Source organism: Carassius auratus, chromosome 47 (assembly GCF_003368295.1).
Source record: "Carassius auratus strain Wakin chromosome 47, ASM336829v1, whole genome shotgun sequence".
NCBI lineage: Eukaryota > Metazoa > Chordata > Actinopteri > Cypriniformes > Cyprinidae > Carassius > Carassius auratus.
In genome coordinates this window covers 5,398,874-5,422,644 of record NC_039289.1, presented here as the reverse complement: position 1 = coordinate 5,422,644, position 23,771 = coordinate 5,398,874, and the positions used below count along the sequence as shown (strand labels likewise).

The 23,771-nt window shown below is 37.7% G+C and overlaps 1 protein-coding gene across 2 annotated transcripts in view; it reads left to right on the top strand.

Moving 5' to 3' along the window:
• The window catches only part of LOC113064889 (neurocan core protein-like), a 102,043-nt gene that overhangs the window by 68,368 nt on the left and 9,904 nt on the right, over nucleotides 1–23,771 (top strand). For both annotated transcript variants that reach the window (XM_026235884.1, XM_026235882.1), the window contains exons 10-11: nucleotides 12,588–12,701; nucleotides 22,384–22,542. In XM_026235884.1, coding sequence (XP_026091669.1) covers nucleotides 12,588–12,701; nucleotides 22,384–22,542 — 273 coding nt within the window. The remainder of the gene's footprint in view (nucleotides 1–12,587; nucleotides 12,702–22,383; nucleotides 22,543–23,771) is intronic.

The window sequence follows — 23,771 nt, the reverse complement described above, 5'->3', positions numbered from 1 at the left end:
TACTCAGATTCAAGTCAATGGGTCACAACTGCTGCTAATGGGGCTTGGGAAGTCGTTCGGTGAATTAAAACAATTGAAAAGCCAAATATAAATGCTGGCCGTCATATTTACTCAGTCTTCAAGGGAAGTAGATAGCTGAATAGCGCATTTACAGTTTTACAGTCCAGACATAATGCAGTCAGTCCAAAACACACCCGTGTGATTCAATACTCATTCACTTTGTTGCAAGCAGTCAATAAGTGTAGTCTGAGAAGCAATTTAATCTCATCCAATCATTTACTTGAAAGGGTTACGTTTTCAATGGATGGATCTGGACTGAATTGCACCAGATCCTTACAATAGATCATATATATTATATATAATTGATTCAATATTTGCATTTAATACTTTAATACTATAAAATATACTATATATTACCACATGATGTAAAGCCTCCATGGAGTGTATTAAAATCATTTTATGCACAGCTAGCCGTGCATTATCACACCTGCCAGCATTGACAAGTTAAAGCTGTTAATATTATGTGCAGATGACATTGAATTGAATGAATTATAGCATTTATTTCAATTCATTATCGATCGGAAATGCCACACCAACCCTTTTTCTGTCTCTCAGTCTCTCGTTTTCAATCTACTCCTCCATTCTCTAGTTCAGTGCTGCTCCCTCGACCCTTGTCCCCTCTGGCCTGATGTTATTTGCCAGAAAGGCTGTATGAAAATTGCAGTGCATTTCAAAAATGGAGTGAAAGCAGCCCTTTCGGTCCTCAAAGCCTTTTTCTCCAGTAATACATTGCATTTGCCTCCAACAGACTACCATATATTTTCTCCACCTTCAACCTCGTGTGCACTTCCTCCACGGCCTTGTTTGGTCCCTGTACACATATTGCAACACACAGGCATTATTGCTAATATTATTGCTAATAAAAGTATATATTTGCTATTAAGCTGCTTCTTGGATTTTTCAATGGTTAACCGAAAAAAAAGAAAGGGTGCCAATAGTTAATATATTATTATAATTGTTAAGATTTGTAATACATTTTAATTAATAAATGTAAATGTAACTTAATAATAAAAAAATACTTACATACTTATATACTTATATTTATGTATTATTATATACAAAAACAAAACAAAATAAACCCTTCAGAAACCCTCTGTCCCATTGCTATCAGGCTCCATAATTGCATGTAAAAGATGAATGAAGTTTGCCCTACAACCCTAGAGAGCAACTTTCTTCTGGGACGTTTCCCAACTCGGCCCACTGCAGCATCTCGCACATGGGCGCATCTGTTGATTGATGGCTATGTGGGCAAGCCAGTCCCCCTGTACACGGTTGCTCTTTATGCCGAATGATCACTTCGCCAGTCACCAGTGGCTCATTAAATCATCCCTCGGCACGTTCCATCCTGCATGGAGAATTGATCAACAAATCATTGACAATCATTCTTCATTTGCTGACAAGTACCCCAGCATTATGGGCTGTGTGGGTCCCTGCACCCTCGGGCTGTTGGGAAGGACCGGCACACACATACAACCTCAGGTCCATCTGCTCCGTCAGACTAATGTTGGCAAAGACAGGTAGAGGGCGGCCCGGTTGGCAGCCCAACACGACAGCAGGGGGCGGAGCAAAAGAAAACACAGATCTGGAGATTAACGAGCTTTTATGAGTTTGGCTCAGCAGGCGATCACAGAAGTTGTACACACCTGCTGTCCATAAAGTCCTGGACTGCCACATTGCTGCAGTTTACAACAACTAAAGCCAAGCTTTTACAGTTCCATACTAAAAACTCATTGCCCTTTTATTTTTCAGGTCGGCGATAAAAAAACTGAAATAGTCAGATGCAGTAAATCTAAATTTGAGGATTTTAACTGTTTTTTTAAGATCACACCAATATCTAGAGAACAGAGAGTTTTTCAATTATTTGTTATTTGTATGTAATAAAAAACTAACAAAAAAAAAATATTTTTACTTAAATAATTTGCAAATCAGTTTGAAAGAAATAAGTTGATTTTTTACTAAAAAAAAAAGTAAAATCATTTTTTTACAAATTTTTTTTACTACATATATTCACAACAACATAAAAAAAAACATAATTAAATAAAGACTGCAACCAGCGATGCAAAACAACATGCGTTATCCCATTCCAGTACTTTTTCAAATAAAAAATTCACAAATTTGTTGAAAACATATAAATAAAAAAGAAAGTAAACACTGCAAACCAAATTGCAGAACAGCATTTAATAATAATTGTAAAATCTGTTTGTAAAAAATAAAATTTAAACATTTACTACACTGAATATTTTAACTGAATCATTAAAATGGAATAAAATATGAACTATTCAAAAAATACAAAAACGTGGTAAAATAAATCTTTAAACATAACAGATGTCAGCCTAGTTTTATAGCCCTATTATAGTACCAAAAGTAAACCAACAGAGCATTTAGGGGGCTTTCACACTGGCAGTTTAGTGCGGAACGGTGCACGGTTAGCATGAAAAATCGCTAATGTGAACGCTGTCATCGGACCCTGGTGTGCACTGGGTTACTGAACCCGAGACTACCTGGAGAAGGTGGTCTGAGTTCGGTTGCTCCAAAGCTGTGGCACGGGTCACGTGAATGTGCAAGCAACATGGACTCGGGTGCGCACTTGTACAGGAAGTAAAGTATCCGGCGCATGCATACGTAACACTGTTGATATCATTGTTTCCTCAACACACGATAAAGGCGAGGTTGATCCCACATACTCCTAAAAGTCCAAATTAAATTAATTAAAATTAAATAATTAAAATTATAAAAATTGATTATTATACTGGCATAATAGCACCAAAAAAACAAAACAATTACAACTATGCTCAGTCGCTTTGTGAATATGACATTCCGACAAATATAATATGAATCATAGTGTTTGTCTTTGTATTATTAAACAAGACAGTTCAGAAGACAGGATGCAAATGAGGATGGAGAGCTAGAATAAAATTAAACAAAACAAGAAAGTGTGAAGCAGAGGCTTTAAATGTGTGCAGCCCAAAAAGACAGGCTTGAGTGTTGTACTGTAGTGTGCTTAACTGAAGGCTGCACTGATGGGGGGATGAAATGATGTGTGCTGGCCTGTGATTGGATGCTGATTCAGCGGTGTCTGTCATCGTCCATGGGACGCTCCTCCGCAGTAGGATGGGAACAGAATTTGTAAAGCCCAGTCATTTACTGTACATTTGGGGACAAATTGATTTCCTATGAAGTCAGTGTCTGGATTTTGGAGCCTCTTATCGCTGTGGCAGGTGGATGGAAGTGTTGTCCTGGGAATGAGTTCTAGAAATGAATTATGGGGATGGGATGTGGGGCGGTGGGGGGGTCTCTTATCTCAGCTTCAATGGGACGGCTATCGCATGAATGCTATAGGACCTTGTCTGTTTGTGTGTGTGTGTCTGTGTGTGGGTGTGTGTGTGTGTGTTTGTCTGTCTCTTTCCATCTATCTATCTGTCTTCCTATGCAACATCTGTCTGTTGATCTGTCTGTGTGTGTGTGAGTGTGTGTATATGATTAACATGTAAAGTCGTGTGAACACGGAGCACTCTATTAACCAGCGGAAGCAAGTCTTAGATAAGAAAGTTATGCAAAATATGCAGCGCTGCGGGAGCAGGATTGAAAAACTTTGTGCTACACGGCTTTCCTCTGATCCAGGATTCATCTGTCTGCTGATATCTGATTGATTTTGACCATTTTAAATGTGAGAGTAATAAGTAAGAGCTGACTTTTTTTGCTCGCACGGTCTCTATTTATATCCCAGTTAGACAGAAATATCGGATCTCCTGCACTGATTAGGGCTTTGTTGGGTTTTCAAAGTGCGTTGTGAAGATTCCCCACCTGGAGAAATATGACAGATCTCCTTATTCCCCCATGATCCCTCAAGCTGTGTGGATTACATCACAGCCAGGGTTAGAAGGGGTTTACAAAATCTATCCTCGGCTACATAAACCCTCAGGTCGTCGAGAGTATCTGATCTGATGGGAGGGAAATCTTCACCACTGCATCTCACTCCATTCCTCTTGCATTTCTCTTTTCAACACATTGCGCCCCCCCCCCACACACACACACACTCTCTCCCTCTCGTTCACTGTTTGTAGACAGCTTTGAGAGCAAGTCTGACCTCCCCACACCAGAGAGAGAACAGAGGCGCTGTCAGATCTGAGGAGCAACACTTTGAAATGTTGTGACACCTCTGCTCATTAGCTTCTGCAACGCTCTCCGAGTTGTTGCACTGGCCCTGTCAGCTGTGGCTTGGTCACTGCCTGACTTCAGCTCACTAAAATGCTGCCCCAGCCAAAATCCAGCAATTTAGACTCGACCCAGACCATCCCGATAAATCCTCCAGCTGTTTTTCTCCAAACATCAATTTGATTTGGAAGTACACATGGCAGATGTGTCTAAGGATTGAGAATACTTTGACTTGATTAGACACGAGCGTTGTCTATCCTTATATTTGTCTGCTGTCATTCTATCTATCTGTCTGTCTGTTTGTCGATGACACTGTATTTTTTTCAGTTTAGTGAATCAGATGCAGGGTTTTTTGCACTGAAATGTGCAACTGTTTTGTGATTTCGCCTCTAGATATTTCAGACCACATTTGACTACATCCTCTGGCCCTTTTAACCTTAATCAACTTTTATAATGTACTCATCTATGACCGTCTATATTTATCTTTAAAACGATCAATAGCCGAATGGCTTCTATTGATTGAAGCACACCCATGTGGTTTGCGTAACTGAATGTATCAATCTTTTGGTGTGGCAGTCGCTGTCAGTGGTCTGAGATACTTTAAATGAAGAAATGTCAGAGCGGTATTGATGCATGTGAATGCCGGTCATCATTTATACCTCTCAGCTTCCAGCGGGTGACTGGCTCCCATTGTGCAAATGTGATTTTTACTGACATATTATTGCATTGCAAGCCTTCCCTTCAATCCATCTCCAAATTATTACTTATCTATCTATCTATCTATCTATCTATCTATCTATCTATCTATCTATCTATCTATCTATCTATCTATCTATCTATCTATCTATCTATCTATCTATCTATCTATCTAAATATCTGTCTGTCTGTCTGTCTGTCTGTCAGTCAGTCTGTCTGTCTATCTATCTATCTATCTATCTATCTATCTATCTATCTATCTATCTATCTATCTATCTATCTATCTATCTATCTATCTATCTATATATCTATCTATCTGTCTCTCTGTCTGTCTATCTATCTGTCTGTCTGTCTGTCTGTCTGTCTATCTATCTATCTATCTATCTATCTATCTATCTATCTATCTATCTATCTGTCTATCTGTCTGTCTGTCTGTCTGTCTGTCTGTCTGTCTGTCTGTCTGTCTGTCTATCTATCTATCTATCTATCTGTCTGTCTGTCTGTCTGTCTGTCTGTCTGTCTGTCTGTCTGTCTGTCTGTCTGCCTGCCTGTCTTTCTGTCTGTCTATCTATCTATCTATCTATCTATCTATCTATCTATCTATCTATCTATCTATCTATCTATCTATCTATCTATCTATCTATCTATCTATCTATCTGTCTGTCTGTCTGTCTGTCTGTCTGTCTGTCTGTCTGTCTGTCTGTCTGTCTGTCTGTCTATCTATCTATCTATCTATCTATCTATCTATCTATCCTTTAATGAAAAACTGTGATAATTGATCAAAATATTTGAACACTTTGTATTTTTATGATTACTTAATTTTATTGTAATTCTTAATTTTTTATCGCAATCAATCGCAAACACAAACCCTTAACCCAAAGTTCTGATGAAATGACTTGAAACATTGCTGAAAGCGTGACAATTTGCAGGACCCTTCATGTTAGCTTCATTAGGAGCGACTCAAGAGACTCTTCTTATTCCTAAATTGACGACTCTGTTTCATCAGTGTTCTGAAAGGAGTGTTTGTTCCCACAGACGTGTTATTGTAGACCGCAGCCCCAGTAATAGCAACTTGTGGAAAAGATTACAAAGGTTTGGCAGTGCTGCGTCCTTTTACACTTATATATTATTGTTTCATTTTTGTTTGCTCATCCACTGCTCCCATTTGCTGATTATCCCACTCCATAAAGCTCTCCACGCTGAAAAAGCCATTCTCAAAGCAATAATGATGAAGACAATCAACAGAAACGGGACGCACGCCTCACTGAAAGAGTGTAATTTATCTTACAAATGTTAAACAGTAATAAAATAAGGTCTCGGAAAGCTGGGATTTTCATGCACTCGGTTGGGGTGTCATTGGCAACGACTGCAGCGATTTGAATCCTTTGAGGAAATTTCAGGGTTGTCTTGTCATTGTCATACATCTTTAGAGCTCTCTTAAACCCCTCTTCCCCGATGAAATGACAACACCTTGGAAGTAGTTTCTCATCAGGAAGGTCAAAACTGAAAAGTTTGAAATGGATTATATAAGCATTAGTAGAAAATGTGCAAACAGTCTTATACTACATTTTGTTGTGGCATTTTATCCATCAATTTATCCATAGTTCTATTTATTGTTCAGTCGTTTTATCGCTCTATTGTTGTATCTATGTTCTATTTACCATTCTCTCTATCCTCTATTTTATTTGTTCTATCACTCTATCTTGCAATCTATTGTTCTATCATTCTATTTTCTTCTATTGTATCACTTTATTGTTCTATGCATTTATTGTTTTATCTATCTGTAATTCTATCGCTCCATCTATCATTCTATCATTCTGTCTATCAACTTTTTAAGACATTTTAGAATCTGTCCAACCATCCATCATTTTATCTATCTATCATTCTGTCTCATTCTATTGCTGTATCATTTTGTTGCTCTATTGTTTGATCTATCGTTTTATCATTCTTTCTGTAATTTTATCGTTCATTCTATCTATTGCTCTTTCTATCAGTCTTGTGATTCTATCACTCTGTTGCAATCTCTCTATCTTTCATTCTATTGTTCATTCTGTAAATGTTTTTCAATCATTCTATCTATCTATCTATCTATCTGTCTGTCTGTCTGTCTGTCATTATATATATCTATCTGTCTGTCTGTTTGTCTGTCAGTCTGTCTGTCTGTCTGTCTGTCTATCTATCTATCTATCTATCTATCTATCTATCTGTCTGTCTGTCTGTCTGTCTGTTTTTCATTCTATCTATCTATCTATCTATCTATCTATCTATCTATCTATCTATCTATCTATCTATTTATCTATCTATCTATCTATCTATCTGTCTGTCTGTCTGTCTGTCTGTCTGTCAATCTATCTACCTATCTGTCTATCTGTCTGTCTGTCTGTCTGTTTTTCATTCTATCTATCTGTCTGTCTGTCTGTCTATCTATCTATCTATCTATCTATCTATCTATCTATCTATCTATCTATCTATCTATCTATCTGTCTGTCTGTCTGTCTGTCTGTCTGTCTGTCTGTCAATCTATCTACCTATCTGTCTATCTGTCTGTCTGTCTGTCTGTTTTTCATTCTATCTATCTGTCTGTCTGTCTGTCTGTCTGTCTGTCTGTCTGTCTATCTATCTATCTATCTATCTATCTATCTATCTGTCTGTCTGTCTGTCTGTCTGTCTGTCTGTCTGTCTGTCTGTCTGTCAATCTATCTACCTATCTGTCTGTCTGTCTGTCTGTTTTTCATTCTATCTATCTGTCTGTCTGTCTGTCTGTCTGTCTGTCTATCTATCTATCTATCTATCTATCTATCTATCTATCTATCTATCTATCTGTCTGTCTGTCTGTCAATCTGTCTGTCTGTCTGTCTGTCTGTCTTTTTTCATTCTATCTATCTATCTGTCTATCTATCTATCTATCTATCTATCTATCTATCTATCTATCTATCTATCTATCTATCTATCTATCTATCTATCTATCTATCTGTCTGTCAATCTATCTACCTATCTGTCTATCTGTCTGTCTGTCTGTCTGTTTTTCATTCTATCTATCTGTCTGTCTGTCTGTCTGTCTGTTTTTCATTCTATCTATCTGTCTGTCTGTCTGTCTATCTATCTATCTATCTATCTATCTATCTATCTATCTATCTATCTATCTATCTATCTGTCTGTCTGTCTGTCTGTCAATCTATCTACCTATCTGTCTATCTGTCTGTCTGTCTGTCTGTTTTTCATTCTATCTATCTGTCTGTCTGTCTGTCTGTCTATCTATCTATCTATCTATCTATCTGTCTGTCTGTCTGTCAATCTGTCTGTCTGTCTGTCTGTCTGTCTGTCTTTTTTCATTCTATCTATCTGTCTGTCTGTCTATCTGTCTGTCTGTCTGTCTGTCTGTCAATCTATCTACCTATCTGTCTAGCTGTCTGTCAGTCTGTTTTTACATTCTATCTATCTATCTATCTATCTATCTATCTATCTATCTATCTATCTATCTATCTGTCTATCTGTCTGTCTGTCTGTCTGTCTGTCTGTCAATCTATCTATCCATCTATCTATCTATCTATCTGTTTATCTCTCTGTCTGTCTGTCTGTCTGTCTGTCTGTCATTCTATCTATCTATCTATCCATCTATGAAAACGTTTTAAATTAATTATAGAAATATTTGTAGAAACTATAGATACATTGAAATACTCCATTTTGTCGAGGCATTATAGAGTCATCACCTTCCATGATGTACTTTCTGAGTCGGCACAAAGCAGCGAAGCCAACACTTCAGTGTCTGTATACACGGACAAGATGGAAGACATGAACTTTGATAGCTTTGAGCAAAGCCTTGGAGGTGCAAACAATGCGAGGACAGTGGAGCGTTGTGTCCCAGACAGCTGATGCATTTCAAATCGGCCACCATCAGATCCGTTCACATTTCAGTCATTATTATAAGCCAGAAGCGCAGCATAATAAAATATCATCAGAGAGAAGTTGTGGAAGAGAGTCCTTGCTTTGTGGTATTGATCTTTCTCTTCTCAGAACGTTATTAGATTCTGATCCCATGAAAAAGTGCTGGATGGATCATTTGGCTCTGTTATACTTGATTGCATTTGAGGTCTCATTTATAAGGGAAGGGAGGACTGTTTACATTTTATTTGGCAGGTCATTTGCAAATGCCCCAGCAGTCGCTGAAATTGAAAATATAAATCTGGTCAACAGCAAACTAAGCCTTTTCCCTCCAGTCCTCGGAAGCTGAGGAAAATGCTCAATACCAATGTCAGAAGGGACAGGGTTGACTGACTAAGGCTGCCTCAGCTGTATTGTACAATGTTTTCAGCACAAAATACTGGCCCTGTTCGTCTCGTGTGGCCTCTCTTCCTGTCCGGGCCAGCTCTCAGGACACTTGTTTTACTAAGGCTGCTGCCAAAATACTATTGGTCTCCAGAGGGAAGAAGGGATGCCTGGTTGGTGAGTGTATCTAGAGGAGCCATTCGAGCAGGAAGCATGTAGTGTGTGCATCCCAGTGGTCTGTTTGATGTTAGCTCATTTTACTGATCCATTTGTAGATCGTTCTGGACTTGAGTCATTTACTTTGAAGCAGTTGTATCAATTTGCAGAGAAGTGGTGAACATACTGTATCAGGTGAGCAGTAATTGCATCGACACGGTCTGCAAATCAGTTGGATAAATAACTGAATGATTTTGGTTCCTTAAAATTTCCATTAACAATTATTTTAGTAGTTCGAATTTAAATGAAGACTGCTGTTTTATTTTAGAATGGTAACTTTTGGAAAATGTGTTTTACACAGAATATCATTTTTATGGCAGATGTAATAAAATATGTTTAAATATGTTGATTAAATTGTGTTTATTTCACAAATAGTAACCAAAAACAAAAACATATTTCATTCTCTAACTGGAACACTGCAACTGTCCTTGGTTCCCGTTTTAGTGTGACATGAGTAAATTGAAATCATTTCGGCAGGCGAGAGCACTGATTGGTTTTTAAGTGCTTTTGATTCACTCGAATGAACTGTTCATGAGAATCATTAATTCAGGAATCGGACTACATTGCTTAGACTGTGGGTTTTTGATTCACTCAAACTGGTTCTTAAGAGTCATTTGTTTCCGAATCGAATTACACTGGTCACACTGTTTATGTTTGATTAACTAAAAAGAACCACTCATAAGAATCATTAATTCAGGAATCGGACTACATTGCTTGCACTTGTGGGTTTTTGATTCACTCAAACTGGTTGATAAGAGTCATTTATTTTGAAACTGAATTACACTGGTCGTGCTGTTTATTTTTGATTCACCAAAATGAACCACTCATATAAGAGTCATCCATTAAGAAATCAGATAGTTTGTGCTGTGCACTTATGATTCACTGAAAAGAACCGGTTCATAAGAGTCATTTATTCAGGAATCAAACTACACTGGTTGCACTGGACATTTTTGACGTACTGCAAACAATCTGCCTATAAAAAAAGTTTACTCCTGCATTCTGCAGATGTGCAAATTTTGGATGCATTAATAAGAGAAGCATGACTTCATTATCCACCCCTTATGGTTCCTGGGATTGGGCGTCTAGACATACCATCTCTTTCCCTGCTTGAAGTCCGCTGACACTTTGACTCGTAATAGGGCTACCACTGCTTCCCTTTGATACTGTAGAGCTCTCCTTTCATCCCAGCGTGCTTCTTCTGCATCTAAAACCTCATTAGTCCAGCCATGGGTGTTTTATACTCCAGGCAAAGAGGAGATGATCCAGCCGCCCTCTGCCTTTGCCCTCTCTAGAGCCCAAGAGATACACTCAGATGGTTTGTAGGCTAGAGGCTCTCATTTACCAGCTGTGTCTTAATTGATTTTGCCCTCAAGCTGGGGATGAGCAGAAGAAATGGTTGCAGGCAGGTGGACTATTGGATTTAAAGTGTGTGTCTATGTCTCCATGCACCCCGCTGACCCAGGTCTAATTTTATGTGTGGCTATGTTCATGTGTGTGGAAATACAAGAATGACAGTCTGAGTCTTTTTTGTTGTTGTTGTTTGTTTCAAAGCTCAAAAATGAAATGCTTTAGTCTTCCTGTTCTTCTGCTTAATGCCAAAGGGTCCTTAAATGTTTATGTTTTATTTATTTAAAATGCTTTAAAATGCTGAAATACTTCATCGTTATATTTCTTCAGGGCTTACTACATTTTAGAAACCACAAATAGTACAACTTTGTTTATTTAAGCATTTTTTCATGTATTTTATATATTTATTTTATTATATTTATGCAATGATCAAATTTCATAGCATGTGAACACATGCATGCATCCATTCATAAATTAAGCTATATCTCAAAACTATCTTAATCTCCATTTATTTATTTTTATTTTTTTAGTTAATATGAAGTATTTGTTTAGTTTTATTCTCGGATGTTATGTAATAATATTTATATGTTTTATTATATTGTTGTATTTATTTATTTAAACCTCATGCCTAAATATTTATTTAAATATTTAGTTTTGTGACCACAAACTGCACAACTTTCATTCATTTATTCATTCATTCAAGCATTTTTGTATATTTTATGTATTTAATTACATTTATACAAAAATAAACTAATAAATATTTACAAAATATTTATACAAAAAATGTATTCAAAGCAGTATTTCATGTCCATTTATGTATTTATTTTTGTTTTAGTTAGTGCATTATGTTTATTATCATGTTGTTTTTATTTATTTATTGCTCGATATAGATATAGTATATAATCAAATATTGACATTTCTTTAAGGTTTTCTGTGTTTTAGTTTCCACAAGCAGTACTGTACATTACAAGTTATTTTTAACCTGGTGGTTATTAGATGCATGTTGGAAACCATAGCAACAAGAATGAGGATTCAAATAATAATCACATGCAAAATCACAACAAACATAAATGCTTTTCTTATGAATGCTGTATTTTAGATGTACATATCAGAAATACATCACATAAAACAAGTGGATTTAAAATGTACAAAATACACTACATGACATTTGGCTAAGAAACGATTTGAGTTGCACAAGACGAACCTCAACAGATTGCAGCCCAGAAACTTCTAATAAAAAAGCTGATGCCCAAGTCATTATATAATTTGCACGCTGCTTTTCCATAGTTAACTTTTATGTTGCATTAACTTGCAAAATGACATTATGAAATGTCAAGTTTACCATAACAGCTGTCACGCTGAAATATCTCGAGATGTGCCAGTGACTGTTCTGCAAATGTGCTTCATATGGTAACCTGGAAACTGATCTGAGTTCAACTAGTGTAAACAACACAAATGTGTCTAATTTGTGAAAAAACGTATTTAGAAAACCTAAATACAAAAACTAAACTGTTAAACTGTAGCTGTATGTTTAGTTGATATTCACAGCTGTTCCCAGATTTTGTTTTTGCACAAACATGTTTGTAAATAGTTCCAGCTCATTATTATAGTGATTTCAGTCCTAGTATTGTACAAGTTCATTTCTAAAATGCCAGCATGACGGTTTACCTCAGTAATTGGAAATATAGCAATGTTAGGGCATATGTTATTGTTATAATAGAAAAATAATGACAACAAATTTACAACTTTCTACTGTGCCATTTTTATAGCACCTGAGATACTTTCTCAGCGCTAATGAAACACAATGCGTTGTTTCTGAATCTTTCTCTCTCTGTCGGTTCTCACAGATATTGATGACTGTCAATCCAATCCATGTCAGAATGGAGGCACCTGCATTGATGAGATCAACTCTTTCGTGTGTCTTTGTCTGCCCAGCTACGGTGGAGCAACCTGTGAGAAAGGTAATGAAATAACACACGTGCACTTACATGCAAATGACGGGATTAGAGAGATTTTAGAGCTGGGGGAAATTCCTGATCCGGATGTGATCTGGAATAAACAGCATCCTTCCTTTCAGACTGTTTTGTGTCACCCTGAATGGGATTACACAGCGATAAAGACAGACTGATACATGAAGGATGTTTGAATGTTTGATATTGCCACTCATACGACATTGCTCATATACTTCTCAAAAAATTAGCATATTGTGATTAAGTTCATTATTTTCCATAATGTAATGATAAAAATTAAACTTTCATATAATTTATATTCATTGCACACCAACTGAAATATTTCAGGTCTTTTATTGTTTTAATACTGATGATTTTGGCATACAGCTCATGAAAACACGTTTTTGAACTTTATCACAATATGCTAATTTGAGAAGGACCTCTATATATATGGCGACATATGAGTTGATATTTTATTAGATGAGTAAAAAACAAGTGGCCTGAATGTGAGTCCTTTCAGACTAAACACGCTGCACCTGTACTGAGACATAACACATTTCATCCCGGTGTAATCCAAGCGGTGTCAGACCTCCACAGCACGATCGCTTTCTCCAGCCTGAATGTGTTTGCTGGACCGTCTGTGGCCTTACAACCAAGCGTTCAGCTGCAAGGCAATGAAGCATGGGCGATCAATCCCGTCCCTGTCGTGAGAGAGAGAAAGTGAGACGGAGAGGGAAATGGGAGTGAGAAAACAGAGGAAGCAGTGACTTAGCGGGTCAGACTTACGATCGCTCTGGTGGAGCGAAATGCACCTTCACCCAAATCCTCCCCTCCGAATGTACCCCACAAAGAGAGTGGAGCCCTCCCATCATGCACACACTTTATGTCTTGTAAAGTGGACTGGAGGAGTGGAAGCTGTGGACTGGAACGGGTCCATGGCTGCCCTTCTGGTGGTGACAGGATGGTCATTTTTGGGTGAGCTATTCCATTAACATGCAGGACTACTGTGAGTGTGTCTGTAGTCTTTAATTGACATTTTATTTTGTACCAAGACGTCATTAAACGCTTGATTCCGATTGGTCACAGTTTGTTGCAAAGGATTATAGAGCTTCAAAGCATCTCCACCCTCACTATACAAATCTGGTTTATTTCTTACCTGGGATGGCATTTTTAAATGACACCTTGAGAGCCGCAATCTGGATGTTGAACAGTGGATGGGAACAGTGGTTAATGTACAATCGCACACCCCTTCAGTAAGAATGATCAAAGAGGTGCTGAAGCCAGTGTCAGGTTCATTTGTTTGCTCGCCCGGTCTCCGGTGTAATGGGATTCAAAGACTGTGTGTTCTCATCACAACCACATCAGTCCTTTGAAGCTCACCTGCCTCCACCAGAAACCTCCAGTTTCCATGGTGACCGCTTCCAATGTCAATAAAGCTACACCACCCCCAAACCGGTCAGGTTCAGAGGCCAGCTGTTGTGTGCATCAACAGACCCACTGAGCCAATTAATATGTTATGCTAATTGTAACTCTTACGGACACGAAATTTGAGGTAAAAGCATTTTTAAACAAATGCATTAAAGCATTTCACAGCGATCTGTAGTGTATTTTTGTGGGGAACTAGTCCTCAATGGTCTTTAACATTGTTATATTTTCATCCACCATTCCCTCTGAAGAAAAGTAGCTTTTAGAACCTGTAATTTTGAATAAAAAATCTTGGGAAGTACATGCACCTGCCAATTTCTGGTGGCTTTGTTAAACTTGAGAAACTGAACGGGAGAAATTCATAAACATGCATAGCGTGCTCGAAATGTCCTCTATTCTTCATGCGAAGCAAATCATTTGCGAATTGAATAAAAAGCTGATTAGTGTGTGGCACGCTTAATTAATCCCAGTGCTGCAGAATGCACTTCAAAACGTATTTCATGCCACTTGCGTATGTTAATATCGCATACTTGTTCGGTTCCATATCTTTTCTTTTTAATTCCCAAGCTGTGATGCAAATATTTGTTCAGAGAGAACAGAAAGTGTCTTTCGGATAAAGGTGCAGAGTCCCAAGAGAGGATGAATGGACATTAATGATGCCTGTGGCTTGTGTCACATTTTAAACCGATGCTTTCAATGCAGTAAAGCCACCTGCAAAGACTCCCGAGCACCACAATTTCTGCATATATCTCTCGCTTCCCGCTCATAATTTAGTGAGTGCATGCAGTTCCCACCGTATCTGCCTGACTGTGAAGTTTTTGTTACGTCAAATGTGTGGGGAAGATTTATGAGCTGGAGTCATGCCTGATGCTTATTAACTTAGGCCCACCAAAATCATTTTGTTGTCGTAGTCGGAGTTTGTCCTTGGTCTAGCGTGATGGCGCAAACATCTGAACTAATGTTGTTGTGGTTTTCAGACAGCCTTACTGTTATTACGATATAATTATTTCAGAGATCACAACACATTTCCACCTGGGGTTGTTATTTGTTTGTTTGTGTGAAGGAACAGTGACTCAATGGGCAACTTTGTCTATATGTACAGTATAGATGTACATTTGTATATTGATGTACTGTTTTCTTTACACATAATGAATCAAAAATAACTACTATGGCCTAATAGAATAAGTCTAAAATGGAGCATGTCCTCAAACAAAAAAACGACCATATAGGTCGTTTGTGCAAGCATTTATTACCACCTACATTTACGTTTTAATGGGGTTTTTTTCGCCCTCTAGCGGGCGTAAAAATAATGACAGTATCGCGTTGCATCTGTCGTCATGAAATGACGTATAACGTCATTACCAATCAAAACGCATGTTTATTTACATGCAATGTGTGGGCTTTTTACACCGATCTCACAGTTTTTCCTACATATTTTACTAGGTGGCTTATTCGTTCGAATGACCACACCTAACCCCACCCCTAAACCTAACCCTCACAGAAATCATGCTAGATTATTATTTATTGAGCATATACATTTTTGTGCACGTCCGTTCCCTGGGATCGAACCCATGATAGCATGATTACATATCAAGGTATAACTCAATAATCTACCAACTGAGCTACACGAAACGCAAACCAAAGTGCAAATAAAAGAGGACAAAACATTAATATGAAAACGACCTTTTGCCGATAGGGGCACAATTGTAGTATATGCTCTGATGGGTCGTATTTCAGGAATTTGGACAAACGACCAATATGAGCGTATTGGTTGGCGGACAGGTTGCTAAAATGACATTCTAAAGAATAATTCTATTAATTCTAATCATTATTTAAAAAAAAACACTTTTATTTAATGTTAATGAAACATTATATTTATTTATATGACCTCAAGCAATGACCTGATGTGTTTTTTTTTTATTTATTAATATATTAATTTACAAATTTACAATTTGTAAAGAAATTGTTTAGTATTTTCAGATAATTTTCTTTATTTTTATGTAGGTTTTACCAGAAAACAAAAACAAATGACCACTTCTTTTAATACATGAGTTGATATACAAAGCATAGTTTTGTTACCTCTGTAAGATTTTCTGTCTGACGGTGGTGAGTTCAATAGATGAACTGACTGAAAACCATCAGGTTTCAACATTTGGAACGATCATGTAGGAGATTGCACCTAACATAGTACCTCTCAAAGAGTTTGTTTGTTCATGAAATTGGTCTGAAATAACTGATACAGAATATTGTGAATTTGTTTGTTAAATGTTAGGCAGTTATTTTATTTTCTCACATATCTGTGGTATTTTCCCATCAAGCCCTGATAGGTTTCTGTTCCCAAGTTCGCTTACTAGTGAAAATTACTATTGGAGCTTGTATGTTCGTAACAAGGTTAAACAATTCACCAATCTGACCTGACAGCATTTTCTTTTATCTTGAGAGAAGTTTTGTCTGGAGTAGGAGATTGATTGACAGCTGAGAAGAGTTGTGGGCATGTTACATGCCGTCTAGTCTGAGCTGGAAGCAGGCAGACGGGAAAATAATCAAGACGGACGGCTGTACCACTGAGATCCTGCATCAACTAATACAGAGCACAGCCAAATTAATCACAGTCTTCTGGGTCTTTAGATAATGTTTGCACTAATGAAGATTTCTTAATTATAACATCACATCAACAGGAGCGTGTGGTGAAGATTACTAAACATGGGTGGTTGAGCAGAAGTACAAATTGCTAGCTTGTCTTTTTTCTTTACCAATTTTTTTTCTCCCATATATATATATATGACACTGAAATATATGCATACTGTATGAATTATAAATTGTGAAAGTTTGACAAGATGATGGATAGATGGATGGATAGATGGACAAATTAAACAACAGCATTTGAAAGTGTTTATAGAAAAAGAGTCACTTTCTTGCTGTGCATCAAAGTTCTGTCAACCCTGCGAATGAAAAGAGAAAGTAGTAGACTCTGTTGAGCATTGCAATTTGATCAGTCCAAGAGACTGGAACCACACCATGTACAAGCTTCTGGATCCATTCAGCACTGTTGACAGAGTATTGTAATACAGTGGGAACGTGTCCAAATTGGTGTGCTCCAGCAGAGCCTGCTCTCTTATCTCTAGTTGCAGGAAGAATAGAGATGCTGGAGGCATTACAAGTCACTGTTGGCATACCTTGGCACCCAGCCCGGAATGGGAATGGGCGGTTGTCACCGGTCCTCCACCTGAAAGCCTTCACCCCAAAACCAAGTAAGAGTTGGAATGCTTTGAAGAAAGCAACCCAACAGTGTTCAAAGCAGATGATGTTGTTCACAGCAGGCTTTGCTTTCAGATCCTGTGCTCATTAAAGTAGTCCTTCTGCAAATATTTCCAAAAACAGACCCGTGGAAAGGCAAAGTGAAGTGCTTAATTTCTTTTTTGAGAGGCTTAAACTGGTAAATCACGAACCAGAATTGCATTGCATTTTGATAGGGTCCAGCAGCAAACAACAATGCCAAATGTAAATAATAAAATGCACTGATCACATGTGTACGTTGGAAAGGAAAGCAAACAAAGGTCTGTTAACTTTTAAAATTGAGAAAATTATTTCAGTATATATTTCACTGTTGATGTGAAAGGCTGCAAAACAAAAAGAAAAAAACCAAAATGAAATAACAAAATAAAAAAATCAAAGCAAAAAAGCAGAGCAAAACAAAACATAAGCAGGGCAAAAGAACAAAACTAAAAGCAAAATGAAACAAAACAAAAAGCAGAGCAAAGCAAAACAAAACTAATCCAACCAAAAAAAAAAAAAAAAGCAGAGCATAGAAAATCTAAGCCAGGCTAAACAAAAAAAGAAGGAACTAGACAAAATTAAACAAAACAAACAAAGCAGTACAAAAGCAGAGCATAGCAAAACAAAGCAAAAACAGTGCAAAGTAAACAGATTAGATAAATACAGGTTTTTATCAGAGCTGTGGAACAGAGAGTCATGCAACCTCTAGATTCTCCACTGTTCTGTTATTTTAAGGCAAAAAAAGGCAATTAAAATCATTAAAAGAACTCTTCTTTGAGAGGCTTGATGGCTGTCTTGGACACAGTTTATGTGGAGCTTCTTTCAAGTACGACACACCGACGGCCGTAAAATTTTCCTGATTAATGCGTGGCAAGTGAACGAGCAGCAGTTAAAAATAAAAAGGGCAAGTGCTTCCAGCTGAGTGATTGGGTCATTTATCCCCATCACAATGTGATATTTTAGTTTTGTGGTTTCGAGACCCCTGATGATGAAGCATTCGGGGGTTGATTTTCAGGTGACACCATTCCGCGAAACACATTTTTGTTCTTTGCGAGAATGGAGGCCGTAAACAAGCCTAAAAAGACACGAGAAGCGATAGTGAAGATTACTGTTTCAGCCACCTCATTCTGTCTCGGATGATGTAGCCAAGATCATCCGAGAGTGAGGAGTAATAAGCACACTTTCACAGATGTGAAAGTGCTGGAGCGAGAACAGAGGGGCGAGTGCTGGAATAAGGAGCGACAAACATGTTGCCATTTCGTGAACAGACACCATCCATATCTCTGGCAGGGAGATATGGATGATTATGGCCTCGACGGTACGGGCCGTTGGCGCACTTGATTTAAAGCGGCTGACGCTTGTTAAAACTGATGTCAGGCGAATACACTCAGGTTTCATGCACAAGGTGCATCAGCTTATTTAACGAGAGCAATTACAGGCCATCCGTGGGGAGCCCATTACGACTCTTGGCTTTACGGCTCTACAACTAATGTAGGATCCATCCAGGATCTGATTTAGGATTCCCTAAACTCAGTAAAATAGACATGAAATTTAAAGCACATAAAATCTGAAAAAAAGCACATGAAAGTCATGTTTATTTATTTATCATGGACTGCATAGGTCCCAAAACATGCCATAATATTGAAATTGACTTGTGTTTATAGTTTTAGAATATATCTACTTTCTTTCAAAATGTTTCTAAAATTACTCTACATTCATTCTGATAGTTTCATGCTCTCAGCAGAATTTGAAAAGTCGATAAACTTTTGTTTATTTTGCTGTCCTAACATGTATGATTATTGCATTTTATTATTCACATTTAGCATAGTTTTTTCCTACTATTTTCGACCCTATCAGACCTGCAACCCATTTTTTGGGTTGTGGCCCACTATTTGAGCACTACTGTTACATTAAACATAAACTGTTGCCTTACAGATTAACTAACGCTGTTCATCCTCCGCTGGGAAACAAGACGTGTGTTGTCTCTGATCCAGACTTTCAGCAGCAGTGAAAGAGCAGCCAGTCTGTTTTCTCCCTAGAGAGCAGAAAGCAACTTGAATGCCAAAGCGAACGAGACAGAATCATGATGCTTTTGTTCCAGGCTGTATTTTCTTCCAGGTTAAGCTTCAGGCTAGATCACTCTGACTCAGGTTAAATGGGGCAGCCCTCAAAATGTAGACCTTTTGTTAGTGATCTTCAGGGAATGTGATCATATGGAAGCAGAGGTTATTATTGAGGTTGCTCTATATATATATATATTAGTGGTGTCAGTTGCTATGGTGCAAAGAGCGCTCCTTTCATTATCATTTAAAAAAGTGGATCACGATCTCACAAAGATACGCTGTTATCAATAAAGTTCTCTATGCTGCACAATGCATCAACACTTTTTTATATTGAGATTATTTCTACTGAACACAATACCTGAAGAAAAAAAACAGTGGTGAGTGGATTCTAACTTTATGTCTGTGATTGGCTACATTTCTCAATGCTGCAAAAACACATTGAAAAAGAAATCGATCTCCAGAGCACAGACAATAATGCAATGGATAATTTGCCAAATCTGCAATAAAATGGCATTAATAAAGCTTTAACTGAGGGTGCTTTTGATTTTATTTGAGGGTGCTTAGCAAGCACCCCGTAGAACCAGGCCTGCCTAAACAGTATTCAAAATACCACAACTACCAGTGGCGAGTGAATTAAAAAATTTACTCACTAGCCATGAAACAGTAATTTTGATGCTTATAATCCAATTTTTTTAATGTCATGTGAAGAATATTTAATGTTATCCCAATATGCAATGAATAATTTAATGATACAATTTCCACTGAGGTAATAATTTAGTGGCTTGAACTGTGACTTTTTTGTTTTCTGACTAAATCCAATTTTTATTCACATTTGCTCTTTGTATGTGTTTATTTTGCAACATCGATTTGCATCGATTGCAAGTCATTTGTTTTTAGTGAAACTTTGCATTTTGAGGGCACATAATTTGATACTGGTGTATTTATGATACTACAATGCTCACTAACCAATTAAACCAGTCAGTGTCAGGGTCTTGCACTGTCTCTTTGTTTTTCTTGTGTCTAGTGTCAGCACATGGCCTTGTTAGTTGTTTTCTCGGCCATGTGCTCTTTTAGCCCCTCCTCCCTATTTCCTCTTTACCACACCCTCTTGTTAGCCCAGTTGGTCTAATTGTGCTCACCTGTCCCTCATGTATTTTCCTCCCTATTTATAGTGCACCTTACCCTTGTGTGTTTGTTGGTTCGTGGACAGTCTCACCCCTTCTGTCTCAATATGTGTCTGTGTCCTCCTGTTGAGTTGGTCTTGTGCCCTTGTTTAGTTCTTGTCTTGCTCCTTGTTTTAGTCACTTGTTTTTTCTTGCCTTTTGCTTTTATTTGTAATATTTATTTTTTTTCTAGTCTTGGTTCTGTTTGATTCTCTTAAGTTGGTTAAATTGGTAATTTCTTATTTTGTTACTTTACTTTTATTAGTGCATTGGTTTGTTCTTTGTCTTGGGTTTAACTTGTGTTTTTGTGGAGCTTTGTCCTGTCTAGTCTTGTGTTTGGTTTCTCACCTATCCACGTGTGTCCTGCCCTGGTTTTACCTGCTTGACATTTGGTCTGTGTTCGTGTCGGTGGTCAACAAGAGTCTGAGCTCTGCTCCACGGTGCCTTGTGTGGTCTTCTCTATCAGCCTGGTCTTGCTGCCCCCTCTGTTGCTAAAGTATTCTGCCAGTTGTTTCCTGAAGCCTTCCCATTGGCCTTCCCTAGCTGTTCCTGTCCTGTTTTTCCTGTTCCTGTCCCACCCTCTTGTATCAGTCTTATGTCAATAAACCCTTGTTCAATCAGGACCACTTCCGTCAAGTATATTTGACGATTATAATTGCATACAGTTAGTGTTGGCGTTATGGTTATGTTCTGGGCAACACTCCACACGCCTGTCCATGCAGCCATGCTTGGACAGAGCGGGGAGAGCAGCAAGACAAACCCCCCTGGGGTACAGAACAGAACAATTATAAGCATATAAGGCCTGACTGAACTAACTGGATGCTTGACATATATCTCACTGCAATTGGGTCCTCCTTCCTAGATCCCTGACAGTCACTTTACTAAAAATAACCCTATGCTAGTTCACCAGCATGGTGTAGGCTAGTATATATTGGAGAGAAAAGCAAATTATGATTACATTTTCATTCTGATCAAGAAAATTAGGAAGTAATGTGGCTGAAAGTAGATGCTTACATTTTGGACACGTATACCAATGGCAACTGCAGTGGTCGTGATGCCTTAAATATTTTCTTGTGGTACATTCTGTTCCTCTGCCCCACATTCTGCATGCTAAACAGAGCCCCATACAGGCCAATTTACCAATGTCGCTTTGAATTTGCTGGAAGTAAAAAAGACAGCGAAGTGCTAGAAGCTACATTAAATAGGCTAAAACCATCATACACATACACAAATGAACGAAGCCACACGTGCTTAGAAAAGTACAGATTATCTGTTCGTCATGCGTCCAGATGCGATCCAGAGAGTCCCAGAGGGTTAGAGAGAGGCAGTTCTGACAGAGATGTGACAGGGCTTATTTAGCCGTTGAACTAACGGCGGAAGACGTTCTCTTGATTGTTGTCATTTGAATAAATTAAGACATGTTTTTGCTAATGCTAAACTGCTTATGTTCAGAGCCACGGATTAGAGTGACAACAAAGCAGGAGGAATAAAATGCTTAGATGTGTCACTTCAGAAGAGCTAAAGTTGAGTGCTAAGTAGGCTAGCATGTAGCTGTGTGTGTTAGATTATCGCTGAATGGGCTTTTTTAAACAGACTGACACACTAAAAACTAAGAAATGCGTGCTTATCTTCCAACTTTTTCCTCGCACTGTGATGTTAATTATTTTAGTTGTGTTGAAAGAGTGCTAAATGCTAACTAGTAGCGTTTTCGCAGTTTCAGACTCTTTTCCGTACTGTACCTCACACTATTTTTCTCTCTCACGGCAGATACTGAGGGTTGCGAGCACAACTGGAGGAAGTTTCACGGCCACTGCTACAGGTACTTCACCCGCAGACACACATGGGAAGACGCTGAGAAGGACTGCAGAGAGCACAGCGGTCATCTGGCTAGCATCCATTCCATACAAGAGCAAGACTTCATTAATGGTAAGTATCAATGCTCATCCCAGACAGAGTCACAGATAAAGTTGTGCAACTCAAAAATTACTTTTAAAAGATATGCTGACGTTCAGATTTTGGGGTCATTAAGAGTTATTGTTGGTCGAAGTCTCTTATGGTCACCAAGGCTGCATTTATTTGATTGACAATACAGTAATATTGTGAAATGTTATTACAGTTTAAAATTACTTTTGAGTTTTAATCTTTTTTTAAGTGCTTCTTTGATGACAAAGCTGAATATTCCACATCATTACTCCAGTCTTCAGTGTCACATGATCTTTCATAAATCATACTAATGTGCTGATTTGCTGCCCAAAAAACATTTCTTATTATTATCAATTCTTTAAGAAAAAATAGTTGAGCCCAGACTTTTAAATAGTATTGTGTATGCATTTAAAATTTAGTCTTTTTCATTTAGGAAAATGTATCAGAATTTGATTACTATGAAATATGTCATTTATTTTCTTTATTTTATTTTATTTATATTTTGTATTTATATTTACCAACACCATAGACCAACCAACATTTTGATAAAATACTAATATAATTAAATAAATGAATAAATAAATGTTATTATTTGATAAATTAATTGTATTAATTTGGCTGCTCACATTTTGGTGGTGTAATGTGATGAATATTTTGTGTATAATTATTAAAAGATTTTTTATTTATCCACTAAATCTAGTTTTTATTTACATTCACCATTGATAATTGTAAATGTAGGGTAGTTAACATCATTTTGTGTCACCAAATCAACTGCAAGTCTTTTGCACACACACACACACACACAAAAAAAGTCCCTCCGCTTAAAATAATTTGCATCCGACTTGCATGTGGCAAATTACAGTTCATGGCTGTACGTTAACTTATTATTATTATTTAATTATTGGGATGTGTGGCCAATTCAAATTTACTCTCATTAAACAGAAACCGATTTTTTAATTCTGTATTTTGCGTAACCTTGTTCTCTATGGAAATTAAAACAGCAAATGGTCTGTCACTGTGGCTAATCTTTGTCTCACTTAGCTTTGACTAAAACTATTTGCGTAGCCTAGAAACATTAACATCCAGCCAGATAACTAAGACAGGCATCAGGACTGCTGACCTCCCACATGCCACAGATTGCATTATGTCTTCTGTCCCTATTCAAGCCTAAATCCAGCATAATGGTGCTCGGGGTCGCCTCTCACAGCATGCTGTCTGCACATAGAGCCACC